The sequence below is a fragment of the Pteronotus mesoamericanus genome, unplaced genomic scaffold (genome assembly GCF_021234165.1).
Source record: "Pteronotus mesoamericanus isolate MK-2021 breed Mesoamerican mustached bat unplaced genomic scaffold, CSHL_Meso_final contig_50, whole genome shotgun sequence".
Taxonomy (NCBI): domain Eukaryota; kingdom Metazoa; phylum Chordata; class Mammalia; order Chiroptera; family Mormoopidae; genus Pteronotus; species Pteronotus mesoamericanus.
In genome coordinates, this window is record NW_026555186.1 from 25,775,685 (window position 1) to 25,797,546 (window position 21,862).

Consider the following 21,862-nt stretch of genomic DNA (forward strand, 5'->3'; position numbering starts at 1 on the left):
TCCCTTTTCTTCAATTTTTGTTAAGAGTTTGCAAAAAGAATTGATGTTAGTTCTTCATTATATGTTTGGTAGAATTTGACATCTGTTCCTGAGCTTTTCTTTGTTGGGATACAATCTGATTCAATTTTCTTACTCATTATTGGTCTTTTCAGATTTTCTGTTTCTTTATGATTCAGTTTTGGTCAGTTGTTTGTTTCTAGGAACTTATCCATTTCTTATAGGTTGTCCAGTTTGTTGGTGTATGATTGTTCATAGTAGTCTCTTACAAATCTTTGTATTTCTGTGTTATTTGTTGTAGTCTTCCTTTCATTTATAATTTTACTTGGGTCCTCTCTCTTTTTCTTCTGGTTTCTCTTTTCACTGAATCATCTTTCCCATTGTTTTTTATTCTCTATTTCATTTATTTCTGCTCTAATCTTTATTATGTCCTTCTGCTAACCCTGGGCTTAGTTCTTCTTTTCCCAGTTCCTTCAGATATGAAACTAGGTTGTCTATTTGATATCTTTCTTTCTTTTGATGTCGGTGCTTATGGCTATAGACTTTCACATTAGAACTGCTTTTGCTATATTCCATACATTTTGGTATATTGTATATTGTTTCCATTTTCATTAGTCTCAAGTTATTTTTTTTAATTTCTCTTTTGATTTCTCCTTTGTTTCTTCAGTTGTTAAAGACTATGTTGTTAATTTCCATTTATTTGTAAATTTTCTAGCTTTTCTCCTGTTACTGATTTATAGTTTCATACCATTGAGATCAGAAAGATAATCCATATAATTGCTATCTTGAATTTGTTGAGAATTATTTTGTTGCCTAACAGATGATCTACCCTTGAAAAAGTTCTGTGTGCACTTGAGATGAATATGTAATCTGCTGCTGTTGGTTGGATGGAATGTTTTATATATGTTAGGTCCATTTGCTATATAGTGTTGTGTACAAGTGTGTTTGCTTATTGATTCTCTGCCCTGATGATCTCTCCATTGTTGAGAGTGGGATATTAAAGCCCCAAACTTACTGTTTTGCTGTTTATTTCTCCTTTTAGTTCTGTTAATATTTGCTTTGTGTATTTACGTGTTTCAATGTTGGGTGCATAAATATTTACAACTATTATATCTTTTTGATAGATTGACTTTTTTAAAGATTTTATTTATTTATTTCTAGAGGGAGGGAAATAAGGGTGAAAGAGAGTGAGAAATATCCATGTGAGTGAGAAAGAGAAACATTGATCAGTTGCCTCTTGTACACCCCTTAATCAGGACCAAGCCTGCAACCCAGGCATGTGCTCTGACCAGGATTTGAACTGGTGACCTTTCATTTTGTGGGATGGCACCCACTCAGCTGAGCCACAGTGGTCAGGGCTAGGTTGACTCCTTTATTGTAATACTATGAGGTTTTTGTCTCTTTAGTCCTATTTTAGTTTAAAGTCTATTTTGTCTAATATAAATATAACTACCCTCTGTTTTCTTTTGGTTACCGTTTGATTGACATATCTTTATCCATCTCTTTGCACTCTGCGTGTGTCTTTAAAGCTAAAAATGAGTCTCTTGTAAGCAGCATACCACTGGATTTTTATTTTACTTTATTCATTCTGCCATTCTTTTGCTTGGTTAGAGAATTCATCCATTTACATTTAAAGTAATTATTGACAGGTAAAGACTTACTGTTGTCATTTTCATAATTGTTTTCTATTTTGTAGATTCTCTGTTCCTTTCTTCCTGTCTTGTTGTTGTCCTTTATGATTTGATGGCTTTTTGTGGTGGTATGCTCTGACTCCTTTATCATAATCTTTTGTTCATTTACTACAGATTTCTCCTTTGTGGTTACCCTGAGGCTTACATAAAATATATTTATATCATCCTGTTTTAAGCTGATAACAACTTCAATAATATACAGAAATTTTATACTTTTACTTCTCCTGCCATCACATTTTAGGTTATTGATGTTGCAATTTTCATCTTTTTTTTTAAAGATTTTGTTTATTTATTTTTAGAGAGAGAGGAAGGGAGGGAGAGAGAAAGGGAGAGAAACATCAGTGTATGGTTGCCCCTCATGCACCCCCAACTGGGGATCTGGCCCGCAACTCTGCCATGTGCCCTAACTGGGAGTTGAACCGGCAACCCTGTGGTTCACAGGCCAGCACTCAGTCTACTGAGTCACACCAGCCAGAGGATTTTACATCTTTTTTTATATTGTTTACCTAATAACAAAGTATTTTAGCTATGGTTATTTTTAGTATGTTTTTTTAACTTTTAAACTATAGAGTTTCGTGAATTACTTACCACCATTACAGTGTTGTAGAATCTGTTTTGCTATGTATTTGCCATCACCAGTGATTTCTACAAACTTATATGTCTTTATGATATTAATTAGCATTCTTTTATGTCAGTTTGAAAATTCCCTTTTCATTTCTTGGAAGACAGGTCAAGTGGTGAAGAAATCACTCACCTTTTGTTTGTTCAAAAATGTCTTTATCTCTCCTTCATTTCTGAAGGACAGCTTTGCTGGGTATAATATTTTTTCTTTCAATATTTTGAATATATCATCCCACTCTCTCCTGGCCTACAAAGTTTTTGTTGAGCAATGTGGTCATAGTCTTACAGGAACCCCTTTTATGTGATGAGTTGGTTTTCTCTTGTTGCTTTCAAAATTCTCCGTGTTTGACTTTTGACCATTTAATTATAATGTCTTGGTGTGGCCCTTGTAGGGTTTAGCATACTTGGGGTCCTTTGGACCTAATGGACGTTCATCTCTCCCCTCAAGTTTAGGAAGTTTTCAGCCATCTAACTAACACAACTCTTAACATTTACTAGCCAAGTGACTATCAGCAAGTTAATGCCACTGAAACTCTTCAACTCACAGTGTGGTTTTGAATATTTAATGAGACAAAATAGGAAAGTTCTTTGAAAACTGCTAAGCACTATATTTACTTGAAACCACTTGGCAATGATCAGTCAACATTCTGAAATGAAATTTATAAACATGTTATAATACTTAAGAAGACTTCTAAAGAGTATTTTGTTTTTCTTAAATTGATATCACTGAAATGAAAACTGCTAGAGTAAGATTGACATATTCAATGACAATAGTCAATTAAATGTAACAATAGGAAGATCTGTAATAGGCTAATTAATGAATCTACAATGCTAAAAAAATCCAGGGCCTCGTTAACTTATTTTGTATATTTGCATTTTAATGTGTGGGCTTATTATTTAGAAGGGTTTACTTTCAGTTTTATGAATGACTTAATATTGCCATTTGAAGAAAGGTGTGTTTATCACTTGCAACATAAGTTGATTTGATATATGAATTTAAATCATGTTTGGCCAATCAAGGACCATACTTATCTAGTAAGTATTTTTTTTAATTTACTTAACATATTTAATTTATATAACAACAACTTATGTTGTTTCCCCATATTTTGACTTTTCCCAAGTTTCCTTTTCTTAGAACTTAAATGAGGCTCCTTACCCAGCCTCTGTAAATTACAAAGTAAATGAACATTGCACTTAATAACTTCTAACACATGCAGTCTTTACCAATGTAGTACAAATTATGATGTGATTTTAAACAGCATGTTCTGATGTTTTCGTTATCATTAAAGATATTTTTCTAGTGATTAGTAATGTTTTCATATTAGTCAGTACAGTCTGCATTATATTCCTTTTTCTCCTATTTTCTGTCATTTCTAGTATAACTAGAACACTGCTGCTCATTAGAGTAAAAAACTAGTGAAAATTTCGAGGAGCAGATTTCTTAAGTTAACATAATAATTCTCAATTGGCTTTATGTTAGAACTACCTGAGAGTTGTTTAAAGCTACCAATGTCCAGGTGCCTGGACCCCACCCTTGTACTGAATCAAGTGGGAGACAGGGAACGGGCACCTTTTTTTTTTCTTTCCCCAATGAGTAATATGCAGTCAGGGTTGCAAACCAGTGATTTAAATAGCTTAACATACATGGAGAGTGAGATCAATTCTGAGCTGATAAATCTGTGGTAGAAATCATCAGAGAATTGATGTTTTGATGATGCAAATGATGTGATTAAAAGTAAAATATATGGGAAGTATTATTCCTATCAGTCTAGTACTTTAGTTAAAAATGAAAAGCTTATACTCTGAAAGGCAAAGTGCAGTTTTCACATCTGAATTGAAGAAAGCAGATACTAATCAAGAGAGCTATTGAATTTTTGCTGATGCATGGAATAGAAAGGAAAAGAAAATACCCAACAAGTCTACCCAACAGTTCTGTTAAAGGTTGGTCACATGTTAACAAAGATAGCAGAATGAGAATTATGGCAGTACAGGTGCATCTTGAGTCAGGTGCATCATGGCTTGAGTCCTGCCTTTGTCCATTACTATCTCTGTGACTTTGGACACATTACTTAACTTTTATTAAGCCTGTTCCTTTCTGTAAAACAAAGATAATAATAGTCTCTACTCATGGAATTAAATGAGATCGTGAATTTAAAGCACTTTGTATAACAACACACACAGAAGCACTTAATAAATGATAACAGGGTTGCTGTTACTAGTAGGCACAGTCCAGATGTGGAGTGACACAGATTTGATTTTGAATGCCCAATCTGTCATATCCTGGCTAGGCAAGCTACATACCTCTCTGAACCTCAGTTGATATAAAATAGAGTTAACATCTACCTCATAGTGGTGTTGTGAATATTAAATGAGCTGAAGTGTTTAGAAGGTAACCTGGTTGTAGACTGGATTGACTTTTGAGATCAAGTTTTCCTTCTTATCACCTGCTGACTTCCATACTAGACTGTTATTTTTAATGTTTGTAAATTTTAGCATTTGAATCACATGTCTAGTTATCTTCAAATATCCTCCTAAAAGACAGTTCTAAGAATACATTTATTTACATTTTCCTTAGTACCTATATTTCATTTTTTCCTATTAATTAATCTCTCAGCTTTTAGATGACAATAAGTTTTAATGCCAGAGGATTATCATTTTTACCTCTTAGCGTAATTCTTCCAAATGTTGAACAAGATCATTTACCCTAATAAATCAATCAAGGACGATTTAAACACTTCTCTGTGCATAGCATCATATAACATCAGAGGGTCTGTATATTGTGGATCCTGCCCTTTAACCTAGTAGAGATCATTTTCTCAAGTATCTTTGGCTCAACAGTTGGTTTTGCTTTTTTCATTTTTCTTTTTGATCCTTTACCTCTGGTACTTTATAGAATATCTTAAAGGACTTTCTTTTTCCACTGATAGCTATAATTTAACAAGCCTGTTGACACTTTGATTCTTTGACATTAAAAAACCTCATGTTTTAAAAGTAGGTAATCAGCTGCCTTTAGACTTTTCCTTCTTTCCCTTCATTCCTGAGCTTTGGTTAAAGTTCTCATAAAACTTTTACTAAATAATTTTTTTTTAAAAAAACCAATAAAACCATGCTCTTTTTAGCCCTTTGGATATCTCTGATTTAAAAAAAAAAAAATTCTCTTTCTTTTATTGATTCTAATGAGAGGGGAAAGTAGTGCAAAAGAGAGGGAAAGAAACATTGATCAGTTGCCTCTTGCATGTGCCCTTACTGGGGACTGAACCTGCGACCCAGGTACATGCTCTGACTGGAAAATGAACCAGTGACCTTTCAGTTTGCTAGACAATACCCAACTAACTAAGCCACACCAGCCAGGGATGATTTTTTTTCTTTCTTGTTTATTTTAGCATCTTTTTGTGAAAAACCAGCATATGAGACATTGGAAGTCTACAGATCTGATTCAGCAAATGATTCAGCAAATTACTTAAGCCATATTTTGAATTGTCCGCTTGTCAGAAGAAGAAAATACTTGCCACCACTTACAAGAAAGGAATGTTGTGAAGATTAGATTAAGAGTATTTGAACTCATTTACCCAGTGGTCTTGAAATAATCTCATTTTAATATATTTTCATATACATACTGCTTTTAAGATCATTATGATTTTTACAACAGTAAAGTATGATTTTTACTTTTCTCTTTACCTCTCTACAAAGGTGTCAAATACGTGTCATTTCGTTAGTATAGGAATGGTTTTACTTACAATTAGTTTCCCAGTTTACAGAAATTGAAAAGCAATATATAAAAAGCTTAGAGACTGGACTCCGGAGCCAGATTAGTTGGGTTTTTGAATCATGGCTCTTCCATTTACTATCTGCCTAACACTGAGCAAGTAACTTCTCTGTGTCCCAGTTTACTTAATCTGTAAAATGTAGTTAATACATCATAGTGTTCTGAGAAATAAATTAGTTAACATGTAAGTACTTAGGACACTGCCTGGTACTCAAAAAATACTAGTTACGGCTATTATTGACAAAATAATAGGTGTGTTTAAGTCCCTAATATTTACATATCAAAAATTTTGGCAGTTTCATGGCTAAGAAAATTAACAGCCTTTTCCCTAAAAAACTAAAGCTGTATTTTTTAATTTAATGTATTATTTTTCAAATACATTTGTCTCTACTTTCCCCCCACCACTTTCCCCTGCCCCCTTCCCCCCTCCCTCCCTCAATCTGTCCCCACTTTGGCTTTGTCCATGAGTCCTTGCTATATGTTCCTTGACTTGCCCCTTCCCTTCCTTTTCCCCCACCCAGTCCTCCCTCCTTCCTTCTTATCTCTGTTGGTTTCTTTTTTCTTTCAGCGTTGCTGGTCTTATTTTCCTTACATCTTTGTTTAGTTCATTAGGTTCCGCTTATAGGTGAGATCATATGGTATTTGTCTTTTGCCCCCTTGCTTATTTCGCTTAGCATAATGCCCTCTAGTTCCATCCATGCTGTCGCAAAGTTTAGTAGTTCTTTTTTTCTTTCTGCTGCGTAGTATTCCATTGTGTAAATGTACCATAGTTTTTTGATCCAATCATCTCCTGATGGGAATTTAGGCTGCTTCCAACACTTGGCTATTGTAAATTGTGCTGCTATGAACATTGGGATGCATAGGTTCTTTTAAATTGGTGTTTTAGGATTCTTAGGATATAGTCCCAGCAGGGGAATCACTGGATCAAAAGGCAGTTCCATTTTCAGCTTTTTGAGGGAATTCCACACTGCTTTCCACAATGGCTGCACCAGTCTGCATTTCCACCAAGAGTGGACTAGTGTTCCCTTTTCTCCACAGCCTCGCCAGCACCTGTTGTTTGTTGATCTGTTTATGATGGCCATTCTGACTGGTGTCAGGTGGTACCTCATTGTGGTTTTGATCTTCATTTCTCTGATGGCTAGTGATGCTGAGCATCCTTTCAAATGGCTCTGGGCCCTCTGTATCTCTTCCTTGGAAAAGCGTCTGCCCAGGTCCTTTGCCCATTTTTTCATTGGATCATTTGTCTTCTTGGAGTGGAGTCGAGTGAGTTCTTTATATATATTGGAGATCAAAAACCTCTCTGATGTATCATTAGCAAATATATTTTCCCATAGAGTTGGCTCCCTTTTCATTTTGCTGATGTTTTCTTTAGCCATGTAGAAGCTTCTTATTTTGATGAGGTCTCACTTGTTTATTCTTTCCTTTATGTCCCTTGCTTTAGGAGAGATATCAGTGAAAAAATTGCTGCGTGGGATATCTGAGAGTTTCCTGCCAGTGTTCTCCTCTAGGACTTTTATGGTGTTGCGACTTATATTTAAGTCTTTTATCCATCTTGAGTTTATTTTTGTGTATGGTGTCTAAAGCTGTATTTTAAATGCGTATTGGACTGTTAGGTCTTCCTGTGGCTCCCCCTGCCCCTCCAGTGACTTCCTACATTGCAGCCTGATGGGTTTGTTTTGGTTATTTTTTAAGATTGTATTTATTTATTTTTAAAGAGAGGGGAAGGGAGGGAGAAAGAGAGGGAGAGAAATATCTGTGAGAGATACATTGACTGGTTGCTTCTAGCGTGCCCCCAGCTAGGGACTGGGCCCGCAACCCAGGCATGTGCCCACAGCCCAGGCATGTGCCCTGATTGGGAATCCACCGGGCAACCTTTCACTTTGCAGAATGACACCCAACCCACTAAGAAACACTGGTCCGGCCTGATGCGTTTTGTAAATAATTTTTATTGTAAAAATATTATGCTTGTGAAAATTAACATAATACTTCCCTGACTAGTGTGGCCCAGGGGTTTGCGTGTCATTCTGCAAAGCCAAAGATTGCCCAGTGGATTGCCCAGGGCACATACAAGAGGCAACTGATCAGTGTTTCTCTCCCTCTCTATCTCCCTCCCTTCCTCTCTCTCTAAAAATAAATAAAATCTTTGAAAAAAAGAAAATTAATATAATACTGAACATAAGTAGATGAACCTCTTCTTCCCGTATCTACTTCCTAGGAGGAATAATTCTTTTCCTTATTTTTACTTGGTCATAGATTTTATCAGTTTATAACCCCCTTCACAAGTTTTCTGTTAGACTTAGGGTAAAGTCCAAACATCCTAACATGGACTATGAGGTCTTCCTGGCCACTGACTTTCTCCCACTTTCACTTTTTGGTAATTTCTGTTAGATCCCAGGTAAAAAGTCACTTTCTCAAGGAAGTCCCTTCCTGATCTCCCAACTGGTGAGCGCAGTGCCCCACAGCCACCTGTGCTTTCACTGCCGTAGTCCTTCTGCACTGAGGCAGTGGTCCTCTCTGGGTAGTGCCCTACTCGTTGAGAGGTGCTATTGTCAGTTAGTGTGGAGGGCTGAAGGGCACTAGATGTTTACCATTAAGAATTGTCTTAAGCACTGCATAACTTTTGAATGTCCCACTAGGTGGTCACATGGGTGGGAAAAAAAAAACCTGTTTATAGCTATAGTCAGAAACTAGAACCTAACACAATTTTATGTGTGCATATGGAATGTTTTTAGTATTTTTAATTAAATGCTGAGTCTTCCAGAAACAAAACTACTGTATTGAAGGAAGATTGTAACTTGTTTTGTTTGTAACTCTGCAAAGAGTTGTTCATCATTATAGGATCACATCACTGATGGCAACATTTATCACATGCATAGTGATTTACCATATAGGCGAAAACATCTGACTTCTCAGTAAATATTTGTTTGAATTTAATTGAAATTAAAACAAAAAACAAAAAACAACAACTCTGACCCAGGTGAGGGAAAAGCACCTCCCTCTTTCCTGGCAGAATATATTTGCTTTCCTCCCTCTTCCTATTGCACTTCATTCACACACTTCATCTATCTGTCTCACTAAATGAGAACTTAGTGAGGGCAAGGATGATATTCTACGGACCTTTGAATCTTTAACGTTCACTAAGTACATGGTAGTTACTCAACTTAATATTTATTCAGTTGAATTCACAGCTGCAATGATAGTATTTATTCAACTGTTTATTGATTCAAATTCTGATAGGCAAAGAAGGCAAAAGGACACTATCGCTGCTTTCAAGGAACACATGATCTAATGCTAAAAACAGAGCTAGAAATAATTATAATACAATATGACAGTTTCTAAGATAGAAAAAGCTATAAACTACAGATCTGTAATGAAAAAAAAAACACTTTAGTTTTGTGGGGAGGTCCTGAAATAATATCACAGAAGAGAAACAGTATCCAGTATCAATTATAGTGCCAAGGAAGACTGGGTAATAAATAGTTGGAAATTGAATAGCATAACTGAAGAATAAGAGGAGTTTGCCAAATGGTCACATTTAACGAGGACATTCCAGATCAGCAGTCCCTATTCAAATGCGCAGAGGTACAAAAGGTGCAGTTCATATTGCTGCTGGAGCACGAAGTTGTAGGTCACATGGTAAGATACTAAAGCTGTACCTGGAGGTGAGGAACTAGATCGTGAAGAATCTCTTCCGTGACTGGAAGTTAGATTTTATCTTGCAGGCAGTAGAAACCATTGATGTAATGATTAAAACTACTGTATTTTAAGTCATGCTGTATGCCACGCAGTACCTATAATCCTATTACAGAGTTGGTATATTCTCATTTTATAGTTGGGGAACTGAGGCTCAGAGAGATGATCTGTTTAGGTTTACACAGCTACTAAGTGGAAGAGCGGGGATTTAAACTTAGGTGGGTTGAATCCGGACCTCCTGCCTGCTTTTTAAACTATATTTTACAGCCCCGTCAGTGGGGAAGAAACTAGACTATTTTTACATTTATCAACCAATCTTTACTTCACATCATTCTTAACTCAGGTAAGTCAGTTTTTTATGTAAATTTAAATTCTTAGCAGTTTGGATTCTTAAGTTTTAGTCTTCTGATGGCCCAAAATGATACCTTACAGTAATTTACCTCTTGCAGGATACTTTTTATACTGGTACCATCTTCTATCTAGATAGTTCAAATAACTCTTGACTTATTTAAATACCTTTTGGGGGCAGGGGGATTGTCACCCTTGAATGTTATGGACCAACCAGCATGATTTAAGTACTCCAAAAAGAAAAAATTGAAGTACTACTGCCCCCCCCCTTTTTGAAACATACAGATCTGTCTTCAAGATGCAAAAAGAATATTTTAAGAAGATCTCATCTTGATATTCTATTTCATTATTATAAATAGAGTTTACTATTTAAATTACTTCTGCCTCATAGCTCCAGTGTGCCTAGTTAGCATGAAGTACTTCAGACATTATCTAAATGAATCTGTGATTGTTCTGGCTACCCTAAAATAAGATTCTTCCTAATTTTAAAGATTATTCAAATGTAAGTTCTGGAGATAGAGGTGATAGTTGCACAACAATGAGAATGTACTGAATGCCACTGAACTGCACAATTAAAAATGTTAAAATACCACATTTTATAATTAAGAATACTTTACCGCAATTTTAAAAAATGTGGTATGGAAGCGCAAAGCGGCCTGACTTCTCTTGTCAAGGCACTACCAATCGAGTATTTTTGAGAGCCTTATGTTCCAGATAATTTGAGTAAGATGTAAGTAAACAGTTTATCTCAATTCTCCTTATTCCATCACCATAGGCTGATCGAATTAAATGTTATTACTTAGCTGTTTAAAAAGAAAAAGAATTCTGTTTATTTGAGTGCAGGGATAAAGGAGGAAGCATGGTAATGATATTATGGGACAGTCATCCTCAGAATAGATATGGTAGAGACGCCTTTGCTGGTATTGACCGCTCACTTTAGTTTCTTGTTCAAAAGGGAAACTAAGGAGTTAAATAACCTATCTAAATGTCACCTCCACAGGTGTGATGTGCATGTAGCAGCTCCAATTCATAATTAAAACTCAGACTTTCAGGTTCCCCACCCATCCCTATGCCAGTATTATGAGAAATTAATTTTTTACCATTAGATTCACAAAAAATAAAATAATTAATGTGCTGGTGGAGATATGGGAAACATATTATTAGTGAGTGGGAATTGCATAACTGTTTTTGGAAAGTAATCTGGTAATAACTGTTAAAAATGTTTTAATACACATACTTTTGGCCTAATAATTCCACTCTGTTGCTCCTACTGTGTAGGAGTATTAGTACAAGAATGTTTTTTGCTATGTTGTTCACAGTGGCAAAAAAAAAAAAAAAAAGTAAAAACAACCTGGAAGCCAATCAGAAAATGTTTGAACAAATTATGTTTTATCAATTCTAAAGACCAATGTAATCTATTAAAATGTGAGTTAAATCTGTATGCTTGGCTTGGAATGATGGCTTTGCTATATTATTATGTGTTAAAAAATTACAGAGTTAATGTAGTATGATCTTTTAAAAAACTGTATGTGTGTTTGAAAATAGAGAAAGGTATGAAAGGATTTTAAAGCTTTCTGAAGTAAAAAAGAAGGAAAGAGGGAAGGGGAGAGCTTTATAATGATAGAAATTATAGAGATTACTTTGGGCGGGTTGATGACAGAATGGGTACAAGAGAAACCTTGGTACAAGTAGTCACCTATATCTTTATGTGGGCACTGATTCCACTGATGTTCTCACTTTATAAAAATCCATCTAGTTGTATGCCTATGATACAGATTTGTGTATATATTATGCCAAATAAAAGTTTATTAAAATTATGGCACAGCAATACAATGTAATGCTGTTACTTTTTAAAAATACTTTAAATAAACATTTACTATATACCATTGGGCAAGAAACAGGACAAACCCACTGTTATAAAATATACTGTATATATAAGCACACAAAATGAAGACTGGATAGAGACACTACGATGTTACTAATAGATATAATGTCCAGATGATCCTTTTTTTTTTGTTTGTTTTAAATAAGGACAGTTTGGGTGGGGGGGGTTCAGCCATTTGGGAAGTTTGTAGAAGGCAGTGAGCAAGGCTGGATTACAGGATATTAAGCAGAAAATAAGGGTGAAGAAGGAGAAAAGAAAAGGTTAAAAGAAATAGAAAGAAACATAATGCTAATGAGAAAGGTGCAGTAAGGTCAGGTAATTCTTTTTTAACCCCTACCAAGAAGGTACTTCTAACTGGGAAGGGACTGATTTCAGCTGTCAAACCATTGGGTAGTAGTAGGGCCGCATGACAAATCCTCTCCTTCAGCAGACTCAGTTTGGTTTTTACAAATAATTTATGCTATGTACTTAAGTTTGGTTTTTGTTTAAGCATTTGGTTGTAATGAAACTGTTGTTGATATGACAGTTTTAATTGATTATAGCAGATGCAACTTGTAGAAGCTTAAAAAACCTATATTCTCCTTCTAATCTTTACTACTAACAATACCTGGCTCAGATCTTTTTGTCCCGTACTTGTCACATGGGGCAATACCTTCCCAGTGAGAGAATCAAATAGAAAAATGTATATGAAGACACTTTAATAAAATTAAACACTATCAATTGTATATTTCAGTATTTTTCTGATTCTTCCTTGGGCCCTAAACCCTTAGGTGTGAAAAGTGGTTATTGCACATGGAATTTGTTTTACTTCAGAAGAGTTCAAAAGTTGACATTTAGGAGAATGCATTTTTAAAATCAAGTTCTGCAAATGTAAATGCAACAATTAGTGTTAATCGAGATATGGGTTTTAATTGTAATGCATTTTTTATATTTTAGAACAAGTATTAATGTACTTAGTGATTATATGTCAAATTGAAATGTAAACTTTTATATTTCTAAGTATTGTTTGCTATCAGGGGAACTATCAGGCTTTTTTTTTTTTCCCCCTATTTCAATCATCTATTTTTCAACATAGAGGCTTTTTTCCCCCATTTCAATCTTTCGTTTTTCACGTTAACTTAAAATGCCTAATAACCAAAATTAAATCTTCTCAGGTGTTTCGCGAGGGGTGAAGGGTGATAAGGATTTGACTTTTAATTAGCCCTTAAATCAGTAATAATCTGGAACTCGAGTTGGACTGGGTTGGAGAAAACTGCGTGGCATTAGGACCCAGGGGGCTCCCGCGAGCGGATCTAGGGGCCAGATTGCAAATTCGCGGTGACTCAGTCTGGTCGGCTCCTTGCGCTCGGCGGCCGCGGCGGCAGGAGCAGCAGACATTGGCGGCCGAGCCGCAAGGATCATTTTCCCGGGTTTCGTGGTCCGAGCCTTCTTTCAGGGCGTCCAGACAGGTTCGAGGCGTTTGCGGGGCGCAGGGGCCTTTCGGGCGGGGAGTAAGGGGTTGCTTGGCGCGGGGAGCCCTCGGGCCTGTGCATGGGGAGTAACATTTGCTCCGTCTCTTCCTGTGTCTGGCTTTATTTGCAGCAAACCAAAATGGAGTATGAGTGGAAACCTGACGAGCAAGGGCTTCAGCAAATCTTGCAGCTTCTGAAGGAGTCCCAGTCTCCAGACACCACCATCCAGAGAACCGTGCAACAAGTATCCTTTCCGAGGCCTCGCCGCCACCCGTGCAGCTCGCCCCGCGCGGGCCCGCTCCCCTGGCGGGGTGGCTCCCGCCGCCCCTCCCCCTCCCTCTGCTCCCCGGATCCCTCCGCCCTCCGTCCTCCGGGGAGAGGCCCGCCTGCCGCTGCCCCTGCCCGTAGCCTCGCGCACGCGGCCCTTGTGCTCCGTGTCGGGCGCCGCGGCCGCCGGCTTCCGGCCCGCGCGAGGCTGGGGCCCCGGGCCGCCGCCCGTGATCGCGACATGTGCACCCATCGAGCAGCCACGTCCCTGCCCGCCTACTGCTGACCTGCCAAGGGGGTGGGGAGCAGCGCGGGCGGGATAGCTGGGGTTCAGACCCCCGGCGCCCCGGCCCACACAATGCGCCCGGCGCGGTGGGGCCTGCGGGCTGAACGAGAGGCCAGGTGGAGGGCGCTGTGTGAGCGGCTGGGCTCGCCCGCGCTGCGTCCTGCCAGAAATGGGGTGGAGCCGGCGCGGGGTTTGAACTGCCGTCGTGTTGGGCCTGGGGTTTCTTCCAGGCCGTAGCCTTAAAAGGGTTGGGGACCTAGAATTGGGGGGTTTCAGACCTCACCCTTGGACTGTTCATGCTAACACCTGTTGCAGGCTCCCTGGCTCCCAAATTAGCTTCTCCTTTTAAATCTTTGGCTCAAGGCTGTCTGTTCAATTATACAAGCTTTTACGGAGTTTGCTGGTGTAGCGGTCCTGTTGCCACGGTTTTGGAGACAGAAAAGGTTAAGAGAAGCAACAAAACCTGCCCTGGGTGCTTCCTGTAGTCCCCTAAACTGTAGGCATCGGGTGAATTCTTGGAGCCAATAAAGGAAACAAATTGATTCACCTGACGTAAATAGCCTTTTTATCCTTGTTTAAGACCAAAGAAGTTCTCAAAAACAAAAAAACCCATAAGGCTGCTATTTTTTTGCAGGAAAACCCTCTTGATTTAGTAGCAATTTGGTAAGTCAGCTCTTTTGGTATAGTTTGGGCCTGTTTACATTTTGAACACTGTAAAGGGGAAGTTAAGTATATATACACGTTTATGTGTATATACAATTACATGAGAAGAAAGCACCGGTAAGTTAGTTTCGAAGAAGTACTGCATTTCTGTAACTTAAAATCTTCAGTAGATGAGTAAGTACTTAGCTTCTTGGTTAATATGCTGCCCATTTAAAAATGGAGATCTGCTTGAAATTTTTATAAAGCCATTTCTTTTGAATACAAAGGGAAGAATAGTTTTGGGGTATGTTAGAGCTTGATTCTTAAATCCTGTTATGGCTCAGTCTTACTAACTGTGTTGTCATAGCTCTGGGAATGATATAGGTTGATATTTAATGACAATTATGTAACAGTTACTAAGTTAGACAAGCCCAAAACCACATTGTAATTTCTAATATATCACTGAATATCAAAATTTCTTGTTTTATTATGTATTTATTAAATACTTTTTATATGCCTGTGCTTGGGCTAACAATCAAATTTAAAGTTTATTCTGTGTGCCTGGAGCACTGTATGCCCTCTATATAAGGGACAAGTTAAATTACAGTAGGTAGAGGCGATCAGTTTTTAAAATATGCACTACTTTTTATTTTCAAAGTATCTACTGATGGCTTTGTTTTTTTGTGTGTATCTCCTTAACAGAAGAGTGTATTAGTGTTTTTATACAGGCTTGAGAACTTTTTGAAAGATCATTATCGTGAGAAAGTAAACCTTGGCAGGTATTTATGAAAAATTTATTAGCCTATCAGCATGCCATTAGTCTTGGCCATTCATTTAAAAAAAAAAAAATCACTGGATTTTTCTGGTCAAAGTAATCACATCTGGGAATTTTTCTAGATAGTGATTTTGCTAGTTAATTCACATTCTGACCATTAAACATTGAGGGTATTCTAGTATGTAATAAATATATAATACAGCATACCTTTTGTTTGTATCATGGATTTAATTTGAAAAAGATTAAAAAAAGAACAGGTCCATTGAGTAAAAACATTTGATTACTTCTATTAAAACACAATTAGGGATGTTACTAAAAAGTATATTAGAGGTTAAGAGGGCATGAAGAAAGATAAAACAATATTATGTCACTGTTGCCTGCCAACAGAATAAAACCCCTGTAAATTTGTGTCACTGGAAGTGTTAGATCTTGGGGATGGTAAACAGTTGTAAAATTATTGCAGTGTAGTAATTTTGTAATACTAACTTTATTTTATGAAATAATACTGGATATGTAAGCTTGTGTATAAGTGACATTTTATTTTAATGTTTGAACCCTAAAGAACACATGAGTAATAAAACCACTTTTAAGTTAAAACATTTTTCTGGTTAGGGTTTTTAAAGTTCAAAGAAATTCTGTTTTTGAAAAATATTTTTGTAATTATTAGCATGCTGAAAGTAGAATTTGGCTTATGTTGTAATGGGTATAATTGATATAAAATATTAAGTTCAATATTTCAGCCAAAAAAAGCACCTAAGAGGTTTAACACAACTACTAATGTATTCTTGGAATAACATATTGATGGTTTTAATAAGATGTAGAAATAAAGCAAGGCTAAAAATACCACAAGAAGGAATTCTTGATTTTATGTTAAAAATGCTTATTTTTTTTTCCTAAGAATACACTGAGAAGTTTCCTTAACTACTGTTTGTTCTAGAAACTGGAACAACTCAATCAATATCCAGATTTTAACAACTACCTAATTTTTGTTCTGACAAAATTAAAATCTGAAGGTAAGTAAGGTCTGTGTTAACTACTAAAAGTGCTATAAAGCCTGTTAAAATACACTGAGAATTACTCATTTCAAAGGATTTCATTTTGTAGTAACCACCTGCTTTACAGATGTGGAATGAACACAGAAACTTGAGTTACTACTGCTCTAAGCATTTAGATGCTTGATAACAAGCATTCAGTTGTTAAATTAGGGTTTTTATAAAAATTCCCTGATTCTTGCAAACTAAAAGAGTGTTGCAAAGTCTACTGGGGTTTTGCTTCAGTCCTTGTATAAGAATATCATAAATATTTATTTTTAATATGCAGAATGAATGCAGAATTTACTAATTGATTGAGTATATGTGTGTTCAAAGAAAAGAATTGAAAGTTCATATAACCAAGATTAAAAAGTGAAAAATCACTTATAATCCCATCACTCAGAGATAGTAATTGTTAATCTCTTGATTAATCTACCCTTTCTACCCTCTCTTTATGGCTATAAATTATTCTAAAATTTAACGACAAAATGGGAACATTTTATTCATAGACAGTGGTAACTTTTTAAAACCCTGTAACATTATACATTAAACTTTTTCATTAACTTCTACAAGTTTTAAATTTAAATTACTTCTATGACAATTTAAAGTCTGAAAACTTATATGATTTTTAAATGACAGTCATTTGAATTTTTTTAATACACTTCTTTGCCTATGTAGATCTCGGCAGTAGAAGTGAACAAAATAAGCAAGAATCTCAGCCCTCATGGAGCTTACATTGTAGTGAGAGGTGTTCATAGAGTTCTTTGAGTTTTGAGTATTCCTTTTTGGAACATTGTCAGATATAGAAGGCACTCAAATATTTATTGAGCAACTGACTGGCCTATAAATGAAGTGTTATAATATCCTATTCAGTGATCGTGTTTCAGAAGCCATAGGGTAGTTAGTAAAAACACTGCACTTGGAGTTAGGAAATAAGCCTCAGACTCTGACACTCATTTCACCTCCTATTTCAGCTCGAAAATGCCTGTGTTAGACTACCAGACCATCTGTAAGGTTTGCACTCCATGCTCTAGTTGGTTAATGGCCTAAATGTGTAGTAAAATCTCACTAATACTATATTCAGATTTTGGTAGCCGATACACAGTACAGTGACATTTTGAATTATTTTCAGATAGTTTTCTAGTTAATTGTAGGGGTTTTAATTTCTGAAGAGAGATATAATAAAAACTTAAACTTTCTAAATCTAGTTTTAAGAAACTAGAAATTCCATCAGCGTATCCTTAAATTCAGCACTTAACATTTCTAGTTTGATAAGTGTACTTAAGATACATTGCTTCTTAATACAGAAAGTTTATTTTCCCTACATACTACAGTATTTTGTAATTAAATCAGTACTATTTGGTTTTAAAAGAACTTAGTGAATTTTCCTGAACTGTAACTGTTTTACTTGAAAACTTTAAGCTTATTTCACCAGCTGTCTACTGTCATGTGCTAATCATAAATTCCAAATACTAAGATGGTTAAAATATTATACTCTTCCTTAAAGCTTTAGATGTATTTCTTCTGTTCATTAATCACTTTCTCAAAGGACACAGTAGGAGCTTTATGTTTGTATAACGATGTTTCATCTTGCTTTTACTCATTTAGGACAAGTTAATTATATCTAGTTTTCTACTAAAAAGTTGTGACCATCATATTAAAGAAGAGCCATAAGTAACATCTTAAAATGAAAATGCTTATTTAGTAATCTTTTTACCACTCCTCATGTGTATTTGTTTACACTGAATCATGGAATAAAGTTTTAAATCTGGAAGAGACCTCGGAAAAGGAACTCATGTAATTCCTTCACTTTACAGATGAGTGAATTAAGGCCCAGTGAGGTAAAATCTTAACCTTTTTTTACAAAAAGGAAGTGGTGCCCTGGCTGGTGTAGCTCAGCTGGTTGGAGTGTCATCCCAACACCAACAGGTTGCAGGTTCGATTCCCAGTCATGGCAGATACCCAGGTTGCAAATTTGATCCCTGGCAGGGGTGCATAGAAGAGGCAGCCAATTGATGTTTCTCTATCGTATCAGTGTTTATATTTCTCTCATCCTTGGGTGAGGATTGAAAAAAAAGAAAAGAAAGAAAAAGGAAGTGGTTACTGCTTGGCTCCTTTAAATAGATTTTAGACAGGATATTTTTAATCTTAATTAAAATGAATATTTTAATATAAAATATTTTTAAATTTACTTTTATTGAAACTCTTCATCTTGTTATTGTGAAAACAACAGTATATTTCTTGTAAACAAATACACATGCCATTTAAAACAAAAGTACATGACTGAACTGATGGGCTAACTTAAGGCAAAATAAATTTATTGCTTGAGGAAGTTAAAGCAAATATTTCATGGCAGTTTTAAAGTTTGAAGAGAACTTAGAAATATTTTTGTTTCATTTTAGTCTACTCATTGGAATGGATTGTAATTGAAACTGGAAAGAAGTTTTTAAATGGTCACAAAACCTCTTTTGGTTTTGCTGTGATGGCCTGAATGGGGTTTATGTGCAAAGAAACTTTACTATCCTTATGCCTCTCAGTGTGTCTCACCATTGAAGATTTCAATGCCCGTCAGACTTTAGGGGTGTGCTATTAATTAGAACAAGCTTGGGGTATTTTATTTTTTAATAAGGTATGTGAAATAGTAGTGCTGTGATAGCATCTTCTGTTTAACACACCAGCTCTTCATGTCTTCTAGCCCTTTGAGGAGGGAGAAACTATAAAGTGCATCAAGTGTAGGCTCCGGAGCCAGACTCAGGTTGACATTTTGGCTTCCCTACCTAGTAGCTTTGTGGAACTTCAGCAAAGGCCTCAGTTTCTTTATTTGTGTAGTGGGAATAATTCTGTCTCCTGAGGTTGTGAGGATTAAATGCAAACTACTAGGAAATCACTTCGCAGTGTTTACTACCTGATACTAACTACTGGTAATATTGTTGATGGTGATGCCAATTGGAAATGTATCAGTTATATTTTACAGGTATTAAATTGCTTCTTGAGAATTTGTTAACACCACCTATGGATTCAACTTTTTCTAAAGTAAATTCTGTTTTTAAACTTGGAAAATTTAAACTTGTTTTACCCTTTTTTTTTTTTTTTTTTTTAGCTCAGAGACAAGTGAAAAACATGATATAAATGAACGGCAATTATTTGTATGTGAAGGTGATCCCGTATATTCTTTGTCCACTTAATTTTTTAATGGGATATTATTAGTGACTAATACTTTGAGATCTGTAATTTGATGTTTATATCAGGTTTCAATAAAGCTTGAGTAGAGTGGCCATATATAAACTAAATTAACTCTTAAACTGAATCAGTGGTTCTCAACCCAGTGCAATTAAACCCTTTCCCCTCCCCAACCCTCCGTTTCCCCCAGAATTTGACATTACCTGGAAACATTTTTGGTTGTCACAACTTGGAGACAGGATGCTGGCATCTATGGCCGGTGATATGCGAACCATCTCACAGTGCACAGGACAGCACACCCACAAGAAAGAATTATCTGGCGCAAAATGTCAATAGTGCCAAGGTTGAGAAACCCTGAACTATAAAATCATGGAGCTAATCTTTTGAAATCATTTATGTTATTTTTTTCCTGGTTATAGCAAAATTATTGGAATGTTACAATCAGTTTTTGAATATATTTTTTAAAGTCGCTGTTCATGGTACATTTTAAAACAAAAACTACTTTAAAACTCAATATTACTGTTTTTTTTACTACAGATGAACCTACAAGATCATTGAGTGGCCTCATTTTGAAGAATAATGTTAAAGCACATTTTCAGAACTTCCCAAACGGTGTAACAGACTTCATTAAAAGTGAATGTTTAAACAATATTGGTGACTCCTCTCCTCTGATTAGAGCTACTGTAGGTAAGTTATATTTTTATAATTTTATTTCTCGTTTGTAACTGGGTTCTTTGATAAGGATTTTTGTCATCCACTTAAAGTTGAATTGTGATGGGCTGAAATTTTTTATTGCTACTCTTAAATGTTTTTGTTACAGTGTTTATGCTTACAAAAAAAAAAAAAAAGCTCTCTTACCCAGTGAGACAACGGTCCCTGGTAGTTGCTTAATTAAAGTTTGTTAAAATGAGGCACTAAGAAATATTGATTTACAACCACTGCCTTTTCTTTGAATTCCTTATTACCACCTGTCTTCCTGTGTGGTAGGGAGTGTAATTTTCAGTTTCATTTTCTTTTACATGGAAAGAAAAACTTGATAAAAAAACTGAAATACAGGACCTTAGATTTTTAATATTTTTCTTGTTCTTAACACTTGTCTACATCTAATTATAGCAGGTCCTCAAAAATGTTGTTTCATTCAACATTGCTTTGTTATAACATTGATAAGATGCCATAGGAGCTCACTTTTGTTTATGTAATTAGCCTGTGGTAATACTGGTTTTGTTAGGCTGATGAACATTGAACATTGTTCATCATTCAATACAATGAACATTGAGGAGTTAATGTACAGCATTCAGAGTGTTCAGCTTTTTTTCAGTGAAAGAATTTTAATTATAATAACTGGTATAAGTAGGTTTGTAAGCAAACACAGCTAACTTGATAAGCATACGCATCACCTGGTGGAAGCAGAACTAGGCAGGTGTGCTCTAGAGCAGCCTGCTAATGGGCAGCATTCACTGTGCCATGGGGCTTAAGCAGCTAATTTTACAAGGATCTTGAATTTCTGTTAAGCTGGCAGGTTTGCCAAATGTAAGTCAGTTAACCTTCAAAAGGAGTCTATCATTTGCATTAAAAGTTCTTTACTTTTTTATATTTTGTCTTATGGTGGGTTTGAAAAGCACCCAGTTTATCTCTTTAAAAGCAGAGGCTCTGTGACTCCCCCTAAACATTCACATATTATACACTGCCATAATTAACACTGATTTTAAATGGGATGGGTAGAGGGCATTTTGTAATTTTAGAGAAGGGGCTCCGTAAGTTTTCTGGTGGACCATCGTGTACCCTCCTAATCTTAACAGTACATTTTGGGAATTTTTTTCAAGGAAGGACCACATTTCAATGACTCTGTGGTAATTTATTAGATGAATGTAAAATCGTTTCTCCTGTAAAAGAATATATGATCGGTTTGTAATTTTATTATTTTAGTGAACATCCTTTTATGTATGTTACTGCACTTGTGAGGAATTTTTTTATAGAATTAACTCATAGAAGTGACAGCACTGGGTCAAAGTGTGTTGTTTAAACATTTAAAATTTTAATAGGTATTGCCAAGCACACCAATTTTCAATCCCATCTTTTTTGTACACAGCAAATTACAATTTTTTACTTTTTGCAACTATGTTAGGTGTCAGAAGACTTTTCAGGAGTGGATGAGATTATATGGAATAAATTTGAATTTCTTAGTCTCCACGTTCTTTAACGCTCTCCCAAGAAAAGTAATGGATGTCA

General features: G+C 35.9%; 1 protein-coding gene across 3 annotated transcripts in view; it reads left to right on the plus strand.

Annotated features, from left to right (window-relative positions):
• TNPO1 (transportin 1) overlaps positions 1-21,862 on the plus strand; it is an 86,710-nt gene that overhangs the window by 23,665 nt on the left and 41,183 nt on the right. For 2 of the 3 annotated variants that reach the window (XR_008529545.1, XM_054578485.1), the window contains exons 2-4: positions 13,583-13,696; positions 16,360-16,435; positions 20,171-20,320. Coding sequence is in view for 2 of the 3 variants with exons in the window: in XM_054578485.1 (XP_054434460.1) it covers positions 13,583-13,696; positions 16,360-16,435; positions 20,171-20,320 (340 nt within the window). In the remaining variant the exon portion in view is untranslated. Of the gene's footprint in view, positions 1-13,323; positions 13,450-13,582; positions 13,697-16,359; positions 16,436-20,170; positions 20,321-21,862 lie in introns of those variants that run through there. The other variant, XM_054578486.1, reaches the window with a different exon arrangement.